Consider the following 18,605-nt stretch of genomic DNA (forward strand, 5'->3'; position numbering starts at 1 on the left):
CCAGAGATGTTGTGGGAGGGAGAATTCAGAGCTCTCTGTGATCTCCTCTAGTGCAGCCCCTTCCTCTGAGCAAGCCCCCTTGCCTCCTCTCCCACCCAGCAAAGCCTCTGCCCTCAGGGCTCTGGGCTCCAAGGCTGAGCCCCCTCCTCTGCAGCCACAGCTCCAGTGCCCTCTCCAGAGCCCAGGGCCTGAGAGCAACTGCCTGGCAAGGTTGGTGTCTGGGAGGGGGTGAGCACAGCTGGGGAAGGGGAACGCTGTCTGCATGCCCAGCTGCCTCTGCCCTGGCCTCTCTCGGCCAGACCCTCACTCTGTTTCTAGCCTTTTCTCATTCTTGCTGTTGTTCTATAGATCTCACTACCAGTCTCCCTGAAAGACCTGAATCTCCCTTCATCAAATGCCATAATGAAGACACTTGGCTGTCCTTGAGGTGTCCTTCCAAACTGTGAGCTTCTGTCCAGGATCCAAACCCATCCAAGCACATCTTTGTGTTACCTCAAAGCCCCATGGAGAAGTGCAGGGATGCTATGAGAGAGAAGATGCTGCTGGGTTTGTGAAATGAGCTGTGTGTGTCCTGGGCTGAAAGTGGGTGCTGAGACCTTAGGAAAGGGTGAGATCTTTAGTGGTTTGAGGTGGACCCTCTGCTCTCAGCAGGTCCTGGTGGCTTTACTGGGTAACATGGGAGTGTGATCCCCCTCCATCTCTGAAAGGTGCAAGCCCTGGGCATCTGGGAACAGGAGCGAGGGAGAGAGCAGCTCCCCTCCCTCTGCACTGAGCCACAGACAATGCTCTCACCTCGCAGGACTCCCTCTTCTCTCCATGAGCGCAGCAGAGATGCTGAGAGGTTCTGATTTCTAAGGAAAAAAACCCAGCTGAGATGGGCCAGGGCTGTAAAAAACCTCCCCCCTCAAACACTTTTACAGTTTGGGTATCTTAGCACTGAATGTGCAGATGATGCCAGTCCTTATTTAATTAGGAACAGTTTTACCCACAAGATTGGAATACCAGGGCTGTCCCCACAGTCCCCATGACCCCCTGCTGCAGAGCAGGGCTGACTCCTCACAGCCAGCGGGCAGAGGCCTTGATCCTCCCTGCACATTCAGCCAGCACCGAGCAGGTCTCCAGGCACGGAGTTGAACGATGATGAAAAGAAAAAGCTGTAGGGAGTAGGGAGTGAGAAATGGCTTTTTTCGCTTTTTTCCTTTTTCAGTGCTTCACATCCAGATGCAGCAGATGTCCAACAGCAGCTCCATCACCCAGTTCCTCCTCCTGGCATTCGCAGACACACGGGAGCTGCAGCTCTGGCACTTCTGCCTCTTCCTGGGCATCTACCTGGCTGCCCTCCTGGGCAATGTCCTCATCATCATCACCATCGCCTGTGACCACCACCTCCATACCCCCATGTACTTCTTCCTCCTCAACCTCTCCATCCTCGACCTGGGCTCCATTTCTACCACGGTCCCAAAAGCCATGGCCAATTCACTCTGGGACATCAGGGCCATCTCCTACTCAGGATGTGTTGCCCAAGTTTTTCTATTTATCTTCTTGTTTGGTGCAGAGTATTCTCTTCTCACCATCATGTCCTACGACCGCTACGTTGCCATCTTCAAACCCCTGCACTACGGGACCCTCCTGGGCAGCAGAGCTTGTGTCCACATGGCAGCAGCTGCCTGGGGCGCTGGGTTTCTCGCTGCTCTGCTGCACACGGCCAATACGTTTTCCCTGCCCCTCTGCCAGGACAATGCTGTGGACCAGTTCTTCTGTGAAATCCCCCAGATCCTCAAGCTCTCCTGCTCAGATTCCTACCTCAGGGAGGTTGGGCTTCTGGTGTTTGGTGCCTGTTTAGCATCTGGATGTTTTGTTTTCATTGTGGTGTCCTATGTGCAGATCTTCAGGGCTGTGCTGAGGATCCCCTCTGAGCAGGGACGGCACAAAGCCTTCTCCACGTGCCTCCCTCACCTGGCTGTGGTCTCCCTCTTTATCAGCACTGGAATGTTTTCCAGCTTGAAGCCCCCCTCCATCTCCTCTCCATCCCTGGACCTGGTTGTGTCACTTCTCTATGCAGTGGTGCCTCTGGCATTGAACCCCCTCATCTACAGCCTGAGGAATCAGCAGCTCAAGGATGCCATGTGGAAAGTGATTACTGGATGGTTCTCTGAAGCAATGAACAGCTCATCACCTTCTTCGTAGCAGTTGTCATGGCAGGCCCAGACTGGCTTCTATAATTTTTTGGTGGTGATGCTGGTTTTTCAGTTGCAATTATCTTATCATCCTGTTTTTAATTCACAGTTGTCTTCTCTTCTCTTGCTGATTTGCTGTGTAAATGAGGAGCTGTCCTCTCTGTATGTTTTAACAAAATAAAGGGATATTCAACATCTTTTATTTCCTGATAACTTTCCTCCAAGGCCTTTTTGGAGCTGCAGGGATAGTTTCTGTGGGTATGGGTGGAGGGGAAAAGAGTCCCAGCACGGCAGCACTGCCAGGCACCAGCGCTTGATCTCCCAGGACTGTTCTCTCTCCACTTTCACACTCTCCTCCTCACCCCTTGCCTTGCTGTAAGGCCTGAGGGCTCTGAGCTTGGTCACAGCCATGCTGCGTGGCAGTGCTGTGCCCGCAGGCAGGGACAGGCAGTGGGCACTTGTGGGACACAACAGCCTTTCCATGAAGAGAGGGCATCTCCTCAGGGCACTAGCTGAAGTCTTAGGCCTTTTTCACCAAGATTCTCTTAAGACAATTTCCAAGAATTTTCCCCAGGATGGAAGCCCCACTGTCCAGATAAACAGTGTGGCTGTGCAGGGTTTGGACAGGCTACTACAACCAGGCTTCTCGTGAGAGACCTGAAGGAGCAGCCGGGCAGGGTCTGGTCTGTGGCCGTGTGCGTTCGACACCCTGGGGAATCTGCCTCAGGGCAATTGTCCTGGAGTCGCCCCTCACAACCATCACTGCCAGCACTGGTCTCTCACCCCAGCTTGTACGAGGTGAGATGAACCCAAGCGAGACCAGACATGAGACCAAGTGTTCCTTGGGTTCCATGAGGGCCTGTGGGAATCATATTTCCTCGTGGTCACTTCACATTGAATGTAAAATCCCATTGGAATCACCTGAATGTAGTACTGGGATCTGCTTCCATGAACCGAGCTCCCTGTTTCCATTCCTCATGGCTTGGGGCATCCCAGAGAAATGCAGATCGGGGTGACACACTGCAGGGCTGAGGTGCCTCCCATCCTCTGGGAGTGACAACCAGGAGCCAGGGAGACACTGTGACTCCTGAAGTGCCTCTGTGTGTGAAAGGGAAAGACCTTGTCAGTGAAGATCCCTGGGTGCATTAGGGGTGCACGAGGCCAGCTCAGACATGGACTCCTGACAGAGCCCTGGGATTTCTGTGTGTGACTCCAGGAATAAACCCCACCAGCCCAGGGAGATCCATCTCAGCTGTCTGAGCATTCCTGTCTGCTGCATCACCTTGGTCCATGATTATGGATTGTGCTCTCAAAGGTGCCAGAGCCATCATAGCAGTTGTGGGGTCCTTGGATAAGGCAGATACCAAATCCATATTCAGCAAAAGTAGGAATGAGAATTGGGAGGCTATAGGCTGGTCAGGCTACCCCTGACCCCTGGAAGGGCGTGGCACACGTCCTGCAGCCATTTCCAGGCCCTCAAATAACAAGAAAGGAGTTTTTGAAACAAAATGAGAAGGGAAAGAAGGGCATGTTGTTTACATAGAATTCTGCACAGCCTTAGACATGGTCTCCTGTGTGTCCTCATAGCCAGAGTGGGGCTGTCTGGGATGAAGAAGTGACCCGGGGTGGGAAGTTGGGGGAATGACCAAGCCCAAATGTCATCAGTGGTACAAAGTCCTCCATGCAGCCAGTTACTTGTGGCAACCCCCAATGACCAGCACTTGACTCAGCACTGTCAAATGTCTTTATTACCACCCTGTATGATGTGATGGAGCACACTTTGAGCTGCTTTGTTGTAGGACAGGATTTGGCTAGCTTCAGGAAGACCCCCAGCAGAGAACAGTTGATAAAGGAGGACGTGCTGGACGTGCTGGAATTAGTCGGCCGCAGGCCTTGGGAAGAGCGAGATAAGGCCTTTGTTTAGAAGGAACAAAAGAGTACTGGCTACGTGAGGATGAGCACGGGTGTCTGTGGTTGCAAGACAGTCACCTTGATAAGAGGAACTATTGTTGTTACTGAAGGAAGTACATGTTTGAAAAAAGCTTTTTTGTATTAACCAATCTGTGATTGCCTAGTTTGGTGTGGGGACCAATCGGTTTGAGACACGCTTCTTGTAGCTAGTATAAATATGTCTGAAGAACACAATAAAATTGACACTTTTTGCTTGTATCAAGTATTGTCCCGTCTCTCAATCGCGGCAAATTGGTGACCCCGACGTGATAGCGACGTGATTGCCAAGGGTCAGAGAACCACCTATCTGGTGGCATGCCACGAGTTCCACAGAACGTTGAATGAGCTGCTGAAAGGAAGCAGGAACCGGCCGGTAAATAATCCCTCTGGAGCATAGAGGTGAGCTGTGGGAAACGGGAAAATGGGGAACCAGGCTTCTTCCCCTGAAAGAGACGTATATGAACTTATGAAAGCCCTTCTTCAAAAGCATGGGAAAAATATCTCTGGGCATGATCTTAAAGTAACACTTAAATGGGTACAGGCGAAAATACCCACCGTAACTGCATCCACTATCTTTACACGGGAACTCTGGGATGATGTGGGGGTGAAACTGTGGGATGCAGCAACTATAGGGAATGCCGAAGCGCAGCGCATGCTCCCGTGGTGGAGAAGTATTTTTGAGACTTTGAAAGCGCAAGAAAAAAGTCAGCAAGACAAGGCAGAAAGAGAGGAGGACTCTCCTGCCATGCCCTCACTTTTGCCAGAGGATGGGAAACCTGCTGCGCCTTTGGAGGTGTGTGCTGCTAGCTATCCTCCTGAGGAGGATCCCTTTGATCCAGGACCGGTGGACCCTGAAAAGGGACCAGACCTCTACCCCCCCGATCCACATGATGTGTGGATTAATATAAGGCGTCAAGCCTTAAAGAAGGGAGAGTTTGAAATCGCAAAAACCATAGTAGCCCCCGTTATTTATCAAGGTCGGGGGGCCAAGTGGGAGGCTCTTTCTTTCCCAGTTATTAAGGAATTGCGCCGTACGGTAACTGAACATGGACTCTCCTCTCCGTATTTTGTAAGTCTATTGTCCTCTGTCTTTGATACCTATGTCATGACTCCACATGATTTAAAATCTTTAGCACAATTGTTACTGACGCCTACACAATATTCTTTATGGGAAGCTCACTGGAGGGGGGGACTACAGGCACTTCTTTTGACTTATGTGGGTCATGGTAATGCTGATATAGCCGCGCTAACCATAGAACATCTTACAGGGACAGGACGACATACCAACCCTGTGGACCAGGTTCGAATCCCACGGGAGGCCCTTGAGGCGACCCGTGAAGAGGCCAAAAAGGCTTTTTTGAAAGTCCCCGATTCTCAAAAACCGCAAAAAGCGTTTACTACTATTACCCAGGAACCCCAAGAGCCTTATATGCAGTTTATAGACAGATTAAAACAGGCCTTGGAACGACAAATAGATAATGCAGAGGCCCGGGAAATTTTATTGCTGAAATTAGCTATCGAGAACGCTAATGCGGATTGTAAGAAACTGTTAAAATCTCTCCCGAACCAGAATCCTACGTTGATTGAAATGGTGGAGGCTTGTAACAGAATTGGTACTATGGATCATAAATTTGAAACGATGGCTGCGGCTTTTGCAGCCATGCGCACCCCGATAAGTCCAACAGGACCGGGGAATTGTTATGGTTGCGGCAAGCCCGGCCATCTGAGAAAAAATTGTTTAAGTACTAATGCTGGAACTCGGCCCCAAGCACCTGGAATTTGTCCCAGATGCCGAAAAGGGCGCCATTATGCTAATCAGTGTCGCGCCAAGTATGATTTTCAGGGACAACTGATACAGGGAAACCGACCACAGAGCGCGGGGCAGCGACGCGTGCAGACACAAATACCGCAGCCAACCTTTCAACACCCCTGGAGGGAAAGAGCGCCGCCTCAAGTCTTCGCCCAGCAACAGCAGGTAGTGCCGGACTGGACCTGGCAACCACACACACAGTAACACTATTAGATTCTTCGGTTCACTTATTATTGACAAATGTTTTGGGACCTTTACCCCCTAGGACACAAGCGTTATTGTTAGGAAGGTCATCTACTACCTTGTCGGGACTTTTTGTATTACCGGGGGTCATTGACTCGGACAGTGTTAATGAAATTAAAATCATGGCATGGACCCCATTCCCCCCCTGTACAGTACCGAAAGGTAGCTGTATAGCACAATTGGTGCTGATTCCCATGGGAACGGATTCCCCTGATTCTCGCCAACCCTATCAAAGGAGGGGAGGGTTCGGGTCTACAGGGGACCCACAAATTTTGTGGGTGCAGTCTATCTCTCAAAAACGACCCCTATGTCAATGTACCCTCATTCGTGGGAAACAACAAATAGTGCTCAGTGGGATTATCGACACTGGAGCTGATGTTACTGTAATATCACAGGCCAAATGGCCACCACAATGGCCTTTAACCAATGTTTCCCAAACATTAGCTGGAATTGGTGGGACTGGTAGCAGTCACCAGAGTCTGGAATTGATCCAAATTCAAGGTCCAGAGGGACACATAGCCTCCATTAAGCCTTTTGTATTGCCAGTTCCCATGATTTTGTGGGGGCGTGATGTGTTGTCCCAGTGGGGAATGTCTATTCGGACCCATTTTTAGATGGGGCCATTGAAGTGCGCGACACCCGGAAAATAACCTGGAAAACTGATACCCCCATTTGGGTGGATCAATGGCCCCTTCCACTGGAAAAGCTTCGCGCCCTTCAAGAATTAGTTGCTGAACAATTGCTGAAAGGACATATTGTGCCTTCTACCAGTCCTTGGAATTCACCTATTTTTGTCATCAAAAAACAGTCTGGCAAATGGCGCTTGCTCCATGATCTTAGAAAAATTAATGACGCTATGGAAGACATGGGGGCCCTACAACCCGGCCTTCCGTCCCCTACTATGATCCCTCGAGATTGGCATTTGACTGTTATCGATCTCAAAGATTGTTTTTTCAATATCCCCCTGCATCCAAATGATGCTCCTAAATTCGCTTTTTCCGTTCCAAGCGTTAACATGCAAGCTCCGTTGCAAAGATACCAGTGGGTTGTGCTACCACAAGGAATGAAGAATAGCCCTACAATCTGTCAGTGGTATGTGGCTAAAGTGCTTAGCCCTGTCAGGACCGTTGCGCCCAGTGCTTTACTATATCATTACATGGATGATATTTTAGTGGCTGCACAACGCCACGAGGTCATGGAGGAAGCCGTAGCCCTTGTCATGACCGCCGTCGATTCGGCAGGCCTTTGTATTGCGCCGGAAAAAATTCAAAAAACATCACCATGGAAATATTTGGGCTGGCGTATAAGGGCTCAATCCGTAATTCCGCAACCTTTACAGATACGAACAGACGTAAAAAATTTACACGATGTACAGAGACTATTAGGCACAATCAATTGGGTCCGGCCGCTGTTGGGAATTTCTAACACGGACTTAGGCCCCTTGTTCAGGCTGCTCAAGGGAGACACTGACTTGCGTTCCCACCGCAGTCTTGGCCCTGAGGCCATTGACTCCTTACAAAAGGTTGCTACGGCAATCAGCTTTAAACAAGCACATCGGTGGGCTCCCGAATTACCTTTTTACCTGATCATTTTAAATCCCGCTCGACAGCCTCATGCCCTGATATTTCAATGGGATTTTGAAAAATCAGACCCACTGTTAATTATTGAATGGATTTTTTTGCCGAATCAATCTTCAAAAACTATTTTGACTCAGCATGAAATGTTTGCCTGTTTGATAATTAAGGCCAGGCAACGTTTGCTGGCATTATCAGGAGTAGATTTTACTCGTATTTGCTTACCTGTAACGAATATGTATTTACAGTGGCTTTATCAACAATCAGATGCCTTTACTATGGCACTAACTGACTATGCGGGTCAACTCACATCCCATCCACCTTCACATAAGTTACTTAATGCTGATTTTCGTTTAATGCCTAAGCCGAAAAGGAGTGATCAGCCATTGCAGGCCTTTACTGTATTTACAGATGGGTCTGGAAAAACACATAAGTCAGTTATTCTATGGTGGGATGACCAACATGAACGATGGAACTCGGACATAGACACCGTTCTTGGATCCCCCCAAATAGTGGAACTGACTGCAGTAGTTCGAGTTTTCCGAAGGTGGACCACACCACTTAATCTTGTTACTGATTCTGCTTATGTTGCAGGGATTGTAGAGAGAGCCGAAGCATCTTTATTGCGTGACCTTTCACATCCTAACTTATTTGCCTTGTTACAGGAGCTTATTTTTCTTTTGGACTCTCGCCCTCACCCCTATTTTGTTATGCATGTTAGGTCACACACTTCTCTACCTGGCTTTATTGCAGAAGGAAATAGACAGGCCGATTTATTGACATTACCAGTACAGGTATTGCCCGATCGCATAGCACAGGCTAAACTTAGCCATTCCTTTTTTCACCAGAATGCTGGAGGTCTCAAACGGCAGTTTGGCCTCACCTCTCAGCAAGCATCTAATATCGTTGCTGTATGTCCTGACTGCCAAAGACATTCTTTTCCGTCGATAGCGGGAGGAGTTAATCCCAGAGGACTACAAAGTTTACAGCTATGGCAAACAGATGTAACTCACTTTCCGGAGTTTGGCAAACTGAAGAATATTCACTCTTCTATAGACACCTTTTCCGGCGCCTTGTTCGCTTCTTGTCACACAGGAGAAAAAGCACGTGACGTCCGTAAACATTTGATGCGTGCCTTTGCCACTTTGGGTATACCCTCTCAAATAAAAACGGATAATGGCCCTGCATATATCTCAACCGCAACAAAAGTATTCTTTGACTCTTGGGGTATAACCCATATTACTGGTATTCCTCATTCCCCCACAGGTCAATCTTTGATTGAGCATTCTCACCAATCACTGAAACGCCTGATGCAACAACAAAAAGGGGGAATAGGAACCGTCACTCCTGAGGAGCGTTTGCAGAAAGCCTTGTATGTTTTTAATTTTTTAAATTGTTCTTTGATAGATAACAACCCTCCAATTGTTCGACATTTTAATACAGCTGTGTCACTCGAGGTGCGAGTCAAAGCCCCAGTACTGGTTCGCGACCCAGAAACAGGTAAGGTCATGGGACCATATCCTCTTGTTACATGGGGCAGAGGTTATGCTTGTGTCTCCACAGAGAAAGGTCCACGATGGATCCCGGCAAAGAATGTGCGACCCTTCCGTGAATCCTTACAACAATCATCTGGTGAAAACCTCAGTCACCCTCAGGACCAGTCTCCCGGACAACAATTTGATGAATTTCCTGAAGAAGATCGGGACAACAGGGACTGAACGCTGGAAACGCGAAAAAACTGTATGAACCAGGGCAGAGAAACACTCGTTGTTGGAATCATTTGTGCCTTATGTAAATCTTGTGACCCTTGGGTCTTGTGTATATGTTATACGTGGGAGAAGGAGTGGTTGCACCGAGCAACTCTCGCCAGGTGATGGTGTGAAGACTGTTTAGAAAAGGAGATTGTTGTAGTTAAACTTTTGCTTGTTATAGGGCATTAATCATTAGGGAATGACCGATATTTATGTGAATATATAAATTGGGCTAATTTAGTGGGAAAAAGGGCACGAGAGGTTGTAATCTGTAATTTAGAGTGTAGCAGGACAAACCTAGTACCCCGCCATATAGGCCGTCCTTAAACAGGACTGGAATCAAACAAAAGAAAGATGCAAAAGACGGTTTGCTTGGAAGCTAGAAAGGGGCAAAAAGTTGTTCCTCAGCTAGTAGTTTTTATCATGATTATGTTGGGGAGCACGCAGAGTTACCCATTCCTGCCTGCACTACCCAAGGTCAATATATGGGTGACACTAGCAAATCTCACAGGACAAGATACGTTGTGCCTTGCCACTGCCTCTCCTAATAATCCATTTTCTACGTGTCTTGTGGGATTGCCACTAGAGGAGTGGCCAATACCTAAGTTTCTCCTGGAAACCCTCTTTCAAAAGGGCATATCCAGGAATGTCACCAACTGCTGGGATGCATGGACCCCATATCTTCCACTTGCCACCCTAGAGCCACAGGAGATTGAACTCCTTGGATCAGTAAAAATGGATTTTTGTGTCAGGTTTAACTATACAGGGAAAAATCAGTCCAAAGAATGGGATGTTTCCCCCGTCCATCCCATCTTTAAAAACGCTGCTATTTGGTGTAATTATACAGCAATGAAATTGTCCAAGTCTAGCAATGTTCCCCTTTTATTACCACCAGGAATATTTTTTATTTGCGGAGACAGAGCATGGCCCATGATCCCCTCTCATATAAAAGGAGGACCATGTAGTCTTGGACGTCTATCTGTTCTAACTCCCAATACATCCACGATTTTGCAACATCGCCTTTCCCACAGGGCAAGACGAAGTGTCCATACATATACCTCTGAGTGTGATGACAATGTGGAGTTTTGGTCTTTTGGCCCACGCTTTGCCACTTCTCTTTTGTTACCCGGGGGTGCAGCTGCAAAAGCACTGGCAACCCTAGATAAACTCGGCTGTTGGCTGGCAAAACAAACAAACGCTACTAGCAGTGCTCTTTCTGGACTTTTATTAGATGTAGACAGTGTGCGACATGCTACCCTGCAAAATAGAGCTGCAATAGATTTTTTGCTTTTGGCACAGGGACATGGTTGTGAAGATTTTGAAGGTATGTGTTGTATGAATCTCTCCGATCACTCGGAATCTATTCATATGAGCATCCAACAGCTCAAGGTGGGAGTCTCCAGACTTCAACAAAGTGACAGTTGGGATTGGTTAGATAAGCTCTTTGAAGGATGGGGACTGTCGGGGTGGTTAAGGAGTCTTGTAAAAATGATTGTGTATGTTTTGGTGGTCTTTATTCTTTTACTACTCTTTTTGCCATGCCTATTACAATGCCTGCAAGGACTAATGGCGCGTTCTATGAAGAAGATTCTTGTTGTGCAACAGGAAGGGGGAGATGTAGGACAGGATTTGGCTAGCTTCAGGAAGACCCCCAGCAGAGAACAGTTGATAAAGGAGGACGTGCTGGACGTGCTGGAATTAGTCGGCCGCAGGCCTTGGGAAGAGCGAGATAAGGCCTTTGTTTAGAAGGAACAAAAGAGTACTGGCTACGTGAGGATGAGCACGGGTGTCTGTGGTTGCAAGACAGTCACCTTGATAAGAGGAACTATTGTTGTTACTGAAGGAAGTACATGTTTGAAAAAAGCTTTTTTGTATTAACCAATCTGTGATCGCCTAGTTTGGTGTGGGGACCAATCGGTTTGAGACACGCTTCTTGTAGCTAGTATAAATATGTCTGAAGAACACAATAAAATTGACACTTTTTGCTTGTATCAAGTATTGTCCCGTCTCTCAATCGCGGCACTTTGTGGATGATGCAAAGCTGGGTGGAGGCCTTGACCACCTTCATCTGGTTCAGCGTGCCTTGAGCAGGGGAGTGAGACAAGAGGATGCTCAGAGCTCTCTTCAAACCTGAATTCTTCTGTGATTGAATGCAGCGTCATTGCTCCTCTTAGAAAAATAGCTGGGTGTGAGAATGATTTTTTCTTTTGCCCCATCATTAAAAAGGACCCTAGGCAGGTGACAGGGAATAATCTCATATCTCCAAGCTGGAGGATGTGTTCCATTGAGTGAATTCAGGCATTTCATCCTGGATCTTCAGACTTGGGGCTGGGAAAACACTCAGCTCTCTTCTGTCCTTGACACGTCTCTGCTCCAAGCAAAGTCTTTGCACACACTGGGCTTGGACGCTTGGTCCCAGGTTTCCTCATGGCAGGGATAAGCCTGCCTGGTGCCACAGCTGCAGAGCTTCAGCCTCAATGGGCAGCAATGCCCTCAGCCAGGGGCACAGGCAGGAGGAGCTGGAGCCGTTCCTGTGGGAGACAGAGCTGGGACATGGTCACAGAGCACAGAACAGATGGTCTATGACTCAAGTCTGCTATGAACAAAGTCTACTGTTAACTGACCCTTCTCTGACATGACTCTTCTGTCAGCCTTCTACAAACTGGCCTTTCTATAACCTGACTCCTCTATGACCCAGCTCTTGTATAATTTGCTTCCTCTATGTCTCAAGCCATCTATGACCCAACTCTTCTATGAACCAACGTTTATGTGACTCTTCCATGAGTCTTCAGTTATCTGACCCATCTATGTCCTGACTCTTCTGAGTCCCTTTTATGACCTGAATCTTCTATGAATTTTTTATCATCACTCTTCTATAATGGACTCTTCCGTGTCCCTTCTGTGACCTGACCCTTCTATGACCCAAATCTTCTATGAGCCTTCTGTGACCCAGTACTTGTCTAAACCTTCCACGATGGAACTCTCTGCAACTCCACTCTTTTATGACTCCTCTATGACCTGGTTCCTATATGATCTGAGCATTCCATTAACAGATGACCCTAAACCACGAGTCTTCTATGAACCAGGCCTTCTAAGACCCACCTCTTCTCTGACCCTTCTGTTACCTTCTATGACTTGACTCTTCTATGACTCTTCTACGACTCGACTCTTCTGGGATCCAGCTGCTCTATGACCTCAATAATCTATGACTCAACCCTTCTATGGTCCAGCCCTTTGATGACCTGAAAGTTCTATGACTTCAGTCTTCTGTGGCCCAATGTTGATATGACCCTTACATGACTCTGTTATGACCCAAGACTTCAGAGTCCCGACTTCTCATCCCCGGTCAGCCACACAGTCACCAGAGATGCCACAAGCACCATCCCAGTCCAAGTTCCTTCTCCAGCCTTGTCACTCACTCAGCCTTGAAGGCCATCTCAAGAAGCTTTAAGAGCCTGGTCCCGCTCTCTAGTCTTATCAGTAATTTGGCCATTCGTGAGCTCACAGACACCTGCTCAAGCCAGGTCACTTGTCCCACCCAGGCAGCTGCTCGGGTCAAAGCGACATGAGGAGCAGATGCACCAGCTCCATGTCTGTTCATACCCAAACAGCTTCTCAGCCACGAGTTATGAAAAAGTGCCTGTACAGGCAAAGTGCCTCCTCCTGCCCCTCCACACCCTCAGCCACCTCAAACTGCACAAGTTCCATCAAAACCTGAGCACTGCCACTGCTCCCTGATGTAATCAGACACTGGTGACATCACAAGCCCCTGTGGAAACTGGTGCCATGCTCCAAGCCTACTGTGTATGATGGCATCAGAGACATCCTATGTCCCTGTGAAGCCAGGGTCCTGCTCCTCAGCCACTGGTGACATCCCAAAGCAGGGATCCCTTCCTGCCTTATCACCTACTCACAACCTGAGACATCCCAAAAAGCTGAAGAAACCACACGCATGCTCCTACCCTGCTTGCTTCAGAGCTACCAGTGACAGCAGAAGCAGCTGCACAAGCCAGTGCCCTGCTCCTACCCTGTTACCTATTAAGCCACCACTGTCATCACAAGAACCTGCTGAAGTCAGCAGCATTTTCCTACCATAAAGAGCTACAGGGCTGCTATCAATGTGGCAATTTCTTGATAAGGTAGGTATCGCTCATGACAGAATTATACAATGGTTTGACTTGGAAGGGACTTAAAGCATATCCAGTTCCATTCCCCTGCCATGGGCAATGACACCTTCAGGTGCTGATGGTTCCCTTAATGCTACTGTCCATGTTTGTGGCAAAGATGTTAAAAAATATCAGTACCAATAGCAACCCCTGAAAAACACCACTTGTCACCAGTCTCAGCTTGGACATTGAGTCATTGCCCACCACTCTTTGAGTGTGACATTCCAGCCAATTCATAGACTCATAGAATCACCAGGCTGGAAGAGACCCACCAGATCGTCAAGTCCAACCAACCCTATCAAACACTAAACCATGCCCTTCAGCACCTCGTTCACCCGTGCCTTAAACACCTCCAGGGAAGGTGAATCAACCACCTCCCCGGGCAGCCTCTGCCAGTGCCCAGTGACGCTTTCAGTGTAATGTTCAGCCTAAACTTCCCCTGGCAGAGCTTGAGGCCATTCCCTCTTGTCCTGTCCCCTGTCACCTGGGAGAAGAGGCCAGCTCCCTCCACTCCACAACCTCCTTTCAGGGAGCTGTAGAGAGCAATGAGGTCTCTCCTCAGCCTCCTCCTCTCCAGGCTAAACAACCCCAGCTCTCTCAGCTGTTCCTCATAAGGCCTGTTCTCCAGCCCCTTCACCAGCTTTGTTGCTCTTCTCTGGACTCACTCCAGAGCCTCAACATCCTTCTTGTGGTGAGGGGCCCAGAATTGAACCCAGGATTCAAGGAGCGGTCTCACCAGTGCCGAGTCCAGAGGGAGAAGAACCTCCCTGGACCTGCTGGTCACACCGTTTCTGATCCAAGCCAAGATGCCATTGGCCTTCTTGGCCACCTGGGCACACTGCTGGCTCATATTCAGTCGGTTGTCAACCAACACCCCCAGGTCCCTCTCCTCCAGGCAGCTTTCTAGACAGACTTCTCCTAGTCTGTAGCTGCACAGGGTTGTTGTGACCCCGGCATTTGGCCTTGTTAAACCTCATGCCATTGGTCTCAGCCCAGTGGTCCAGCCTGTTCAGATCCCTTTGCAGAGCCTCCCTACCCTCCAGCAGATCAACACTTCCACCCAGCTTAGTGTCATCTGCAAACTTGCTAAGGGTGCACTCAATGCCTTCATCCAGGTCATTGATAAAGACATTGAACAGGGCTGGACCCAGCACTGAGCCTTGGGGAACTCCATTTGTAACTGGCCTCCAGCTGGATTTCACACCATTTCCCACCACTCTCTGGACCTTCCAGCCAACCAGTTTTCCACCCAGGAGAGCGTTTGCTTGTCCAGCCCAGAGGCTGACAGTTTCTGGAGCAGAATGCTGTGAGAAACTGTGTCAAAGGCTTTACTGAAGTCCAGGAAGATCCATCCACAGCCTTTCCCTCATCCAGTAGTTGAGTCATTTTGTCATAGAAGGCGATCAGGTTAGTTTGGCAAGACCTGCCTTTTGTGAAGCCATGTTGACTGGGCCTTATCCCCCGGTTCTCTTGCATGTGCTTCATGATAGCACTCAAGATCACCTGTTCCATGACTTTCCCTGGCACTGAGGTCAGACTGACAGGCCTGTAGTTTTCTGGGTCCTCCCTGTGACCCTTCTTGTAGATGGACACCCTCTCCTCCATCTTGCTAAGAGCTTGTTGATTTTTTCAGTATTTAATTCCTCATTCACCAAGGATTCTGGCAAGGATAAAATCCCCCAAGAGAGCCAAAGTCTTCCTCTTCTTGACTCTGGCTGTTGTCTCTGACACTGATGCCAGGAAGGAAGCACCTTATCCTTACAATACTGGGGTCTCATGGCCTCCTCATCCCCACCCAGGAGCCGGGGAGGTATTTTTCCACAGTCCTGCCCTTGGCATTGCTCATCCTCACATCCTACTGCCCAGGAAAAGCCCTGAGGAATGAATGAGGGGCAGGATCTTCCTTCCCAGGGCCTGGGGTCAAGGCTTGGCCACTTGGTTAGTAGGGTCAAGGCTTGGCCTTTTGCATTCATGAATCACATCCAGGTTGACTAAGCATCACATCGACCTTTACCTTGTTTTCCTAACCTTTCATCACTGCCTCCAGTTTTCTGCTCTAACTGGGCCCTGGAGATGCTTTCTCAGCAGTGCCCGCAGTGGGACCCATTAACACTACAAGAAACTTTGGAGTCTGAATCTGACTTTGACACCTTAAGAGGTTTGTTTCACTTCCTCTCAGGGTCTGAGGCTCATGGACTTGTCATCAAACCCTCCAGAGGGGTCATTAAAATGCCCTGGGCTGCTCCCCTGCTGCTGAGCTGGGCTGGGCTCCTGGGACTGAGGAGATCAAGCAATGCCCATGAACTCTGCAAAGCCCAGCAGGAAGAAGAGCATTTCCATGGTTTCTCAGTGAGACGGGCAAGAGAGAGCTTAAAGGTGGTCAGGATGGGAGGATGACTGAGAGACGACTGGAGGAACAATCTTGTCAGTCCTGGACACGGTAAGTGTGGGTGCAGGGCAATGCAGGGGCAGTTCCTGGTGGCCTCACCTACCACTTGCACAAGCCCCAGGTCATGGGATCTGTGAGGAGGGGACCCTTGTGAGGCAGTTTGGAAGGGCTGTGAAGCCAGGGGTGCCCCGGGCTGCCATTCAGAGCAGGGTCCCTGCACCACTGGGGTCTGTGTGCTGGAAGAGAGACTCTGCCACCGTCCGGAGTCAGCGCTCAGCCTGCCTGGGGAGATCTCCGCTGTGCTGCAGGGAGAAGCACCTCCTGGCCAGAGACGGTCTTCTTGCTGTCCCGAGTTTGCTGCATGGATCAGGACTGCTCACTGCTGCAAATCACCCCAGGACAATTCTGAGGGGACTTTTCAAGGGGAAGGACAAGGAAGGGATTACACTGAAGATAAGGAGCTTTCCTTAATCTGCCTTTTCATTTTACTGCTCTTGGGGATTTGGGTAGAGAAATTGAAGGAGTCCCTCATGCTTGAACTGAGACTCCTCAGCTGTAACTGTGAGTGACCGATGGGCCTGAGAGGAGCCTCCTACAGCACCTTGAGCCACTCCTCTGCCTATGGACAGCACCAGAATCAGCTCTGCTGGACCCACCGGGTTGTTCTGCCCTTTAGAACCTCCAAACAGGACCACAAGCCCAGGCAGAGCCTGGCAAACAGTTAGGTCTTTGGAGGTGAGTACACAGAGGGTGAGATATGGTCGGTGAGAAGGGATAGGATCGGGAAATGAGAGGAAAGTAAAACCGGAAAATTTCTAGGGGGGTGAATCTACCTCCTGGGTTATCTGAAAGCTCCAGGGAGAAGCTTAGAGATACTCAGATAGCTGAGGATTTACTGAGAAATGCTGAGGGTTTCTGAAATTCAGCACCACTTCCAAGAGTGGGAGAAGGAGCTGTAAAACCTAAACCTATCAGCCTGCCTTTTGCCTTCTCAGCCCCTCAACCCTGGCAGTGCAGATGCTGATAGGCCCTTCTACACCAGGGGCTGATCCAGAGGACAAAGCTGAACCCTGGCAGTGTCCCCTGTCCCCACCATCCCCATGACAACCTGCTGCACAGCAGGGCTGACTCCTCACAGCCAGCAGGCGGAGGCCCTGCTCCTCCCGGCACATTCAGCTGGCACAGAGCAGGGCTCCCGGCATGGAGCTGAGTGATAATCTTCTGGGAAAGGAAAAGCAGTGGATGGTACGCAGTGAGGAAATGGCTTTGAATTTTCTCAGAAAAGGCTCCCCTAACTTGTCCCTGTCCTTTCCGTTCTGACAGTGTTCCATGTCCAGAGGCAGCAGATGTCCAACAGCAGCTCCATCACCCAGTTCCTCCTCCTGGCATTCGCAGACACACGGGAGCTGCAGCTCTTGCACTTCTGCCTCTTCCTGGGCATCTACCTGGCTGCCCTCCTGGGCAACGGCCTCATCATCACCACCATCGCCTGTGACCAGCAACTCCACACCCCCACGTACTTCTTCCTCCTCAACCTCTCCCTCCTCGACCTGGGCTCCATCTCCACCACTGTCCCCAAATCCATGGCCAATTCTCTTTGGGACACCAAGGCCATTTCCTATGCAGGATGTGTTGCCCAAATCTTTCTCTATGTTTTTCTTTTTTCAGCAGAGTTTTCTCTCCTTACCATCATGTCCTACGACCGCCACGTTGCCATCTGCAAACCCCTGCACTACGGGACCCTCCTGGGCAGCAGAGCTTGTGTCCACATGGCAGCAGCTGCCTGGGGTGCTGGGTTTCTCGCTGCTCTGCTGCACACGGCCAATACATTTTCCCTGCCCCTCTGCCAGGGCAATGCTCTGCACCAGTTCTTCTGTGAAATCCCCCAGATCCTCAAGCTCTCCTGCTCAGACTCCTACCTCAGGGAGGTTGGGCTTCTTGTGGTCAGTGTCTGGTTATTTTTTGGCTGTTTTCTTTTCATTGTGGTGTCCTACGTGCAGATCTTCAGGGCTGTGCTGAGGATCCCCTCTGAGCAGGGACGGCACAAAGCCTTTTCCACGTGCCTCCCTCACCTGGCCGTGGTCTCCCTGTTTCTCAGTACTGGCTTTTTTGCCTACCTGAAGCCTTCCTCTGTGTCTTCTCCATTAGTGGACCTTGTGGTGTCAGTTCTGTACTCAGTGGTGCCTCCAGCACTGAACCCCCTCATCTACAGCTTGAGGAACCGGCAGCTCAAGGATGCAGTGTGGAAACTGATAACTGGATGGCTCTCTGAAGCAAGGAACTGCTCATCACCTTCTGCATAGCAGTTACCATGTAATTCATGGCAGGCCCAGACTGCCTTCTCTTTTTTTTTGTTGGTTTTGTTGGTTTTTCAGTTGCAATAATATTGTCATCTTGTTTTTAATTCACAGTTGTCTTCTCTTCTCTTGCTGATTTGCTGTGTAAATGAGGAGCTGTCCTCTCTGTATGTTTAAATAAAATAAAGTGATTTTCAATGACTATTGTTTCCCCATATCTTTCCTCCAAGGCATTTTTGGAGCTGCAG

The 18,605-nt window shown here is 49.4% G+C and overlaps 2 protein-coding genes across 2 annotated transcripts; both read left to right on the forward strand.

The window, feature by feature from the left end:
• Nucleotides 1–515: 515 nt before the first annotated feature.
• Nucleotides 516–18,363, forward strand: LOC138734304 (olfactory receptor 14A16-like). The gene is made up of 2 exons (XM_069881913.1): nucleotides 516–607; nucleotides 17,384–18,363. The coding sequence occupies exons 1-2, from the start codon at nucleotides 556–558 to the stop codon at nucleotides 18,361–18,363; spliced, it is 1,032 nt and encodes a 343-aa protein (XP_069738014.1). The 5' UTR covers nucleotides 516–555.
• LOC138734293 (olfactory receptor 14A16-like) lies at nucleotides 1,210–2,187 on the forward strand. The gene has a single exon (XM_069881905.1). It carries the CDS (start codon nucleotides 1,222–1,224, stop codon nucleotides 2,185–2,187), a length of 966 nt encoding a protein of 321 aa, XP_069738006.1. The 5' UTR covers nucleotides 1,210–1,221.
• Nucleotides 18,364–18,605: the final 242 nt, after the last annotated feature.

Source organism: Phaenicophaeus curvirostris, unplaced genomic scaffold (assembly GCF_032191515.1).
Source record: "Phaenicophaeus curvirostris isolate KB17595 unplaced genomic scaffold, BPBGC_Pcur_1.0 scaffold_71, whole genome shotgun sequence".
NCBI classification, from domain to species: domain Eukaryota; kingdom Metazoa; phylum Chordata; class Aves; order Cuculiformes; family Cuculidae; genus Phaenicophaeus; species Phaenicophaeus curvirostris.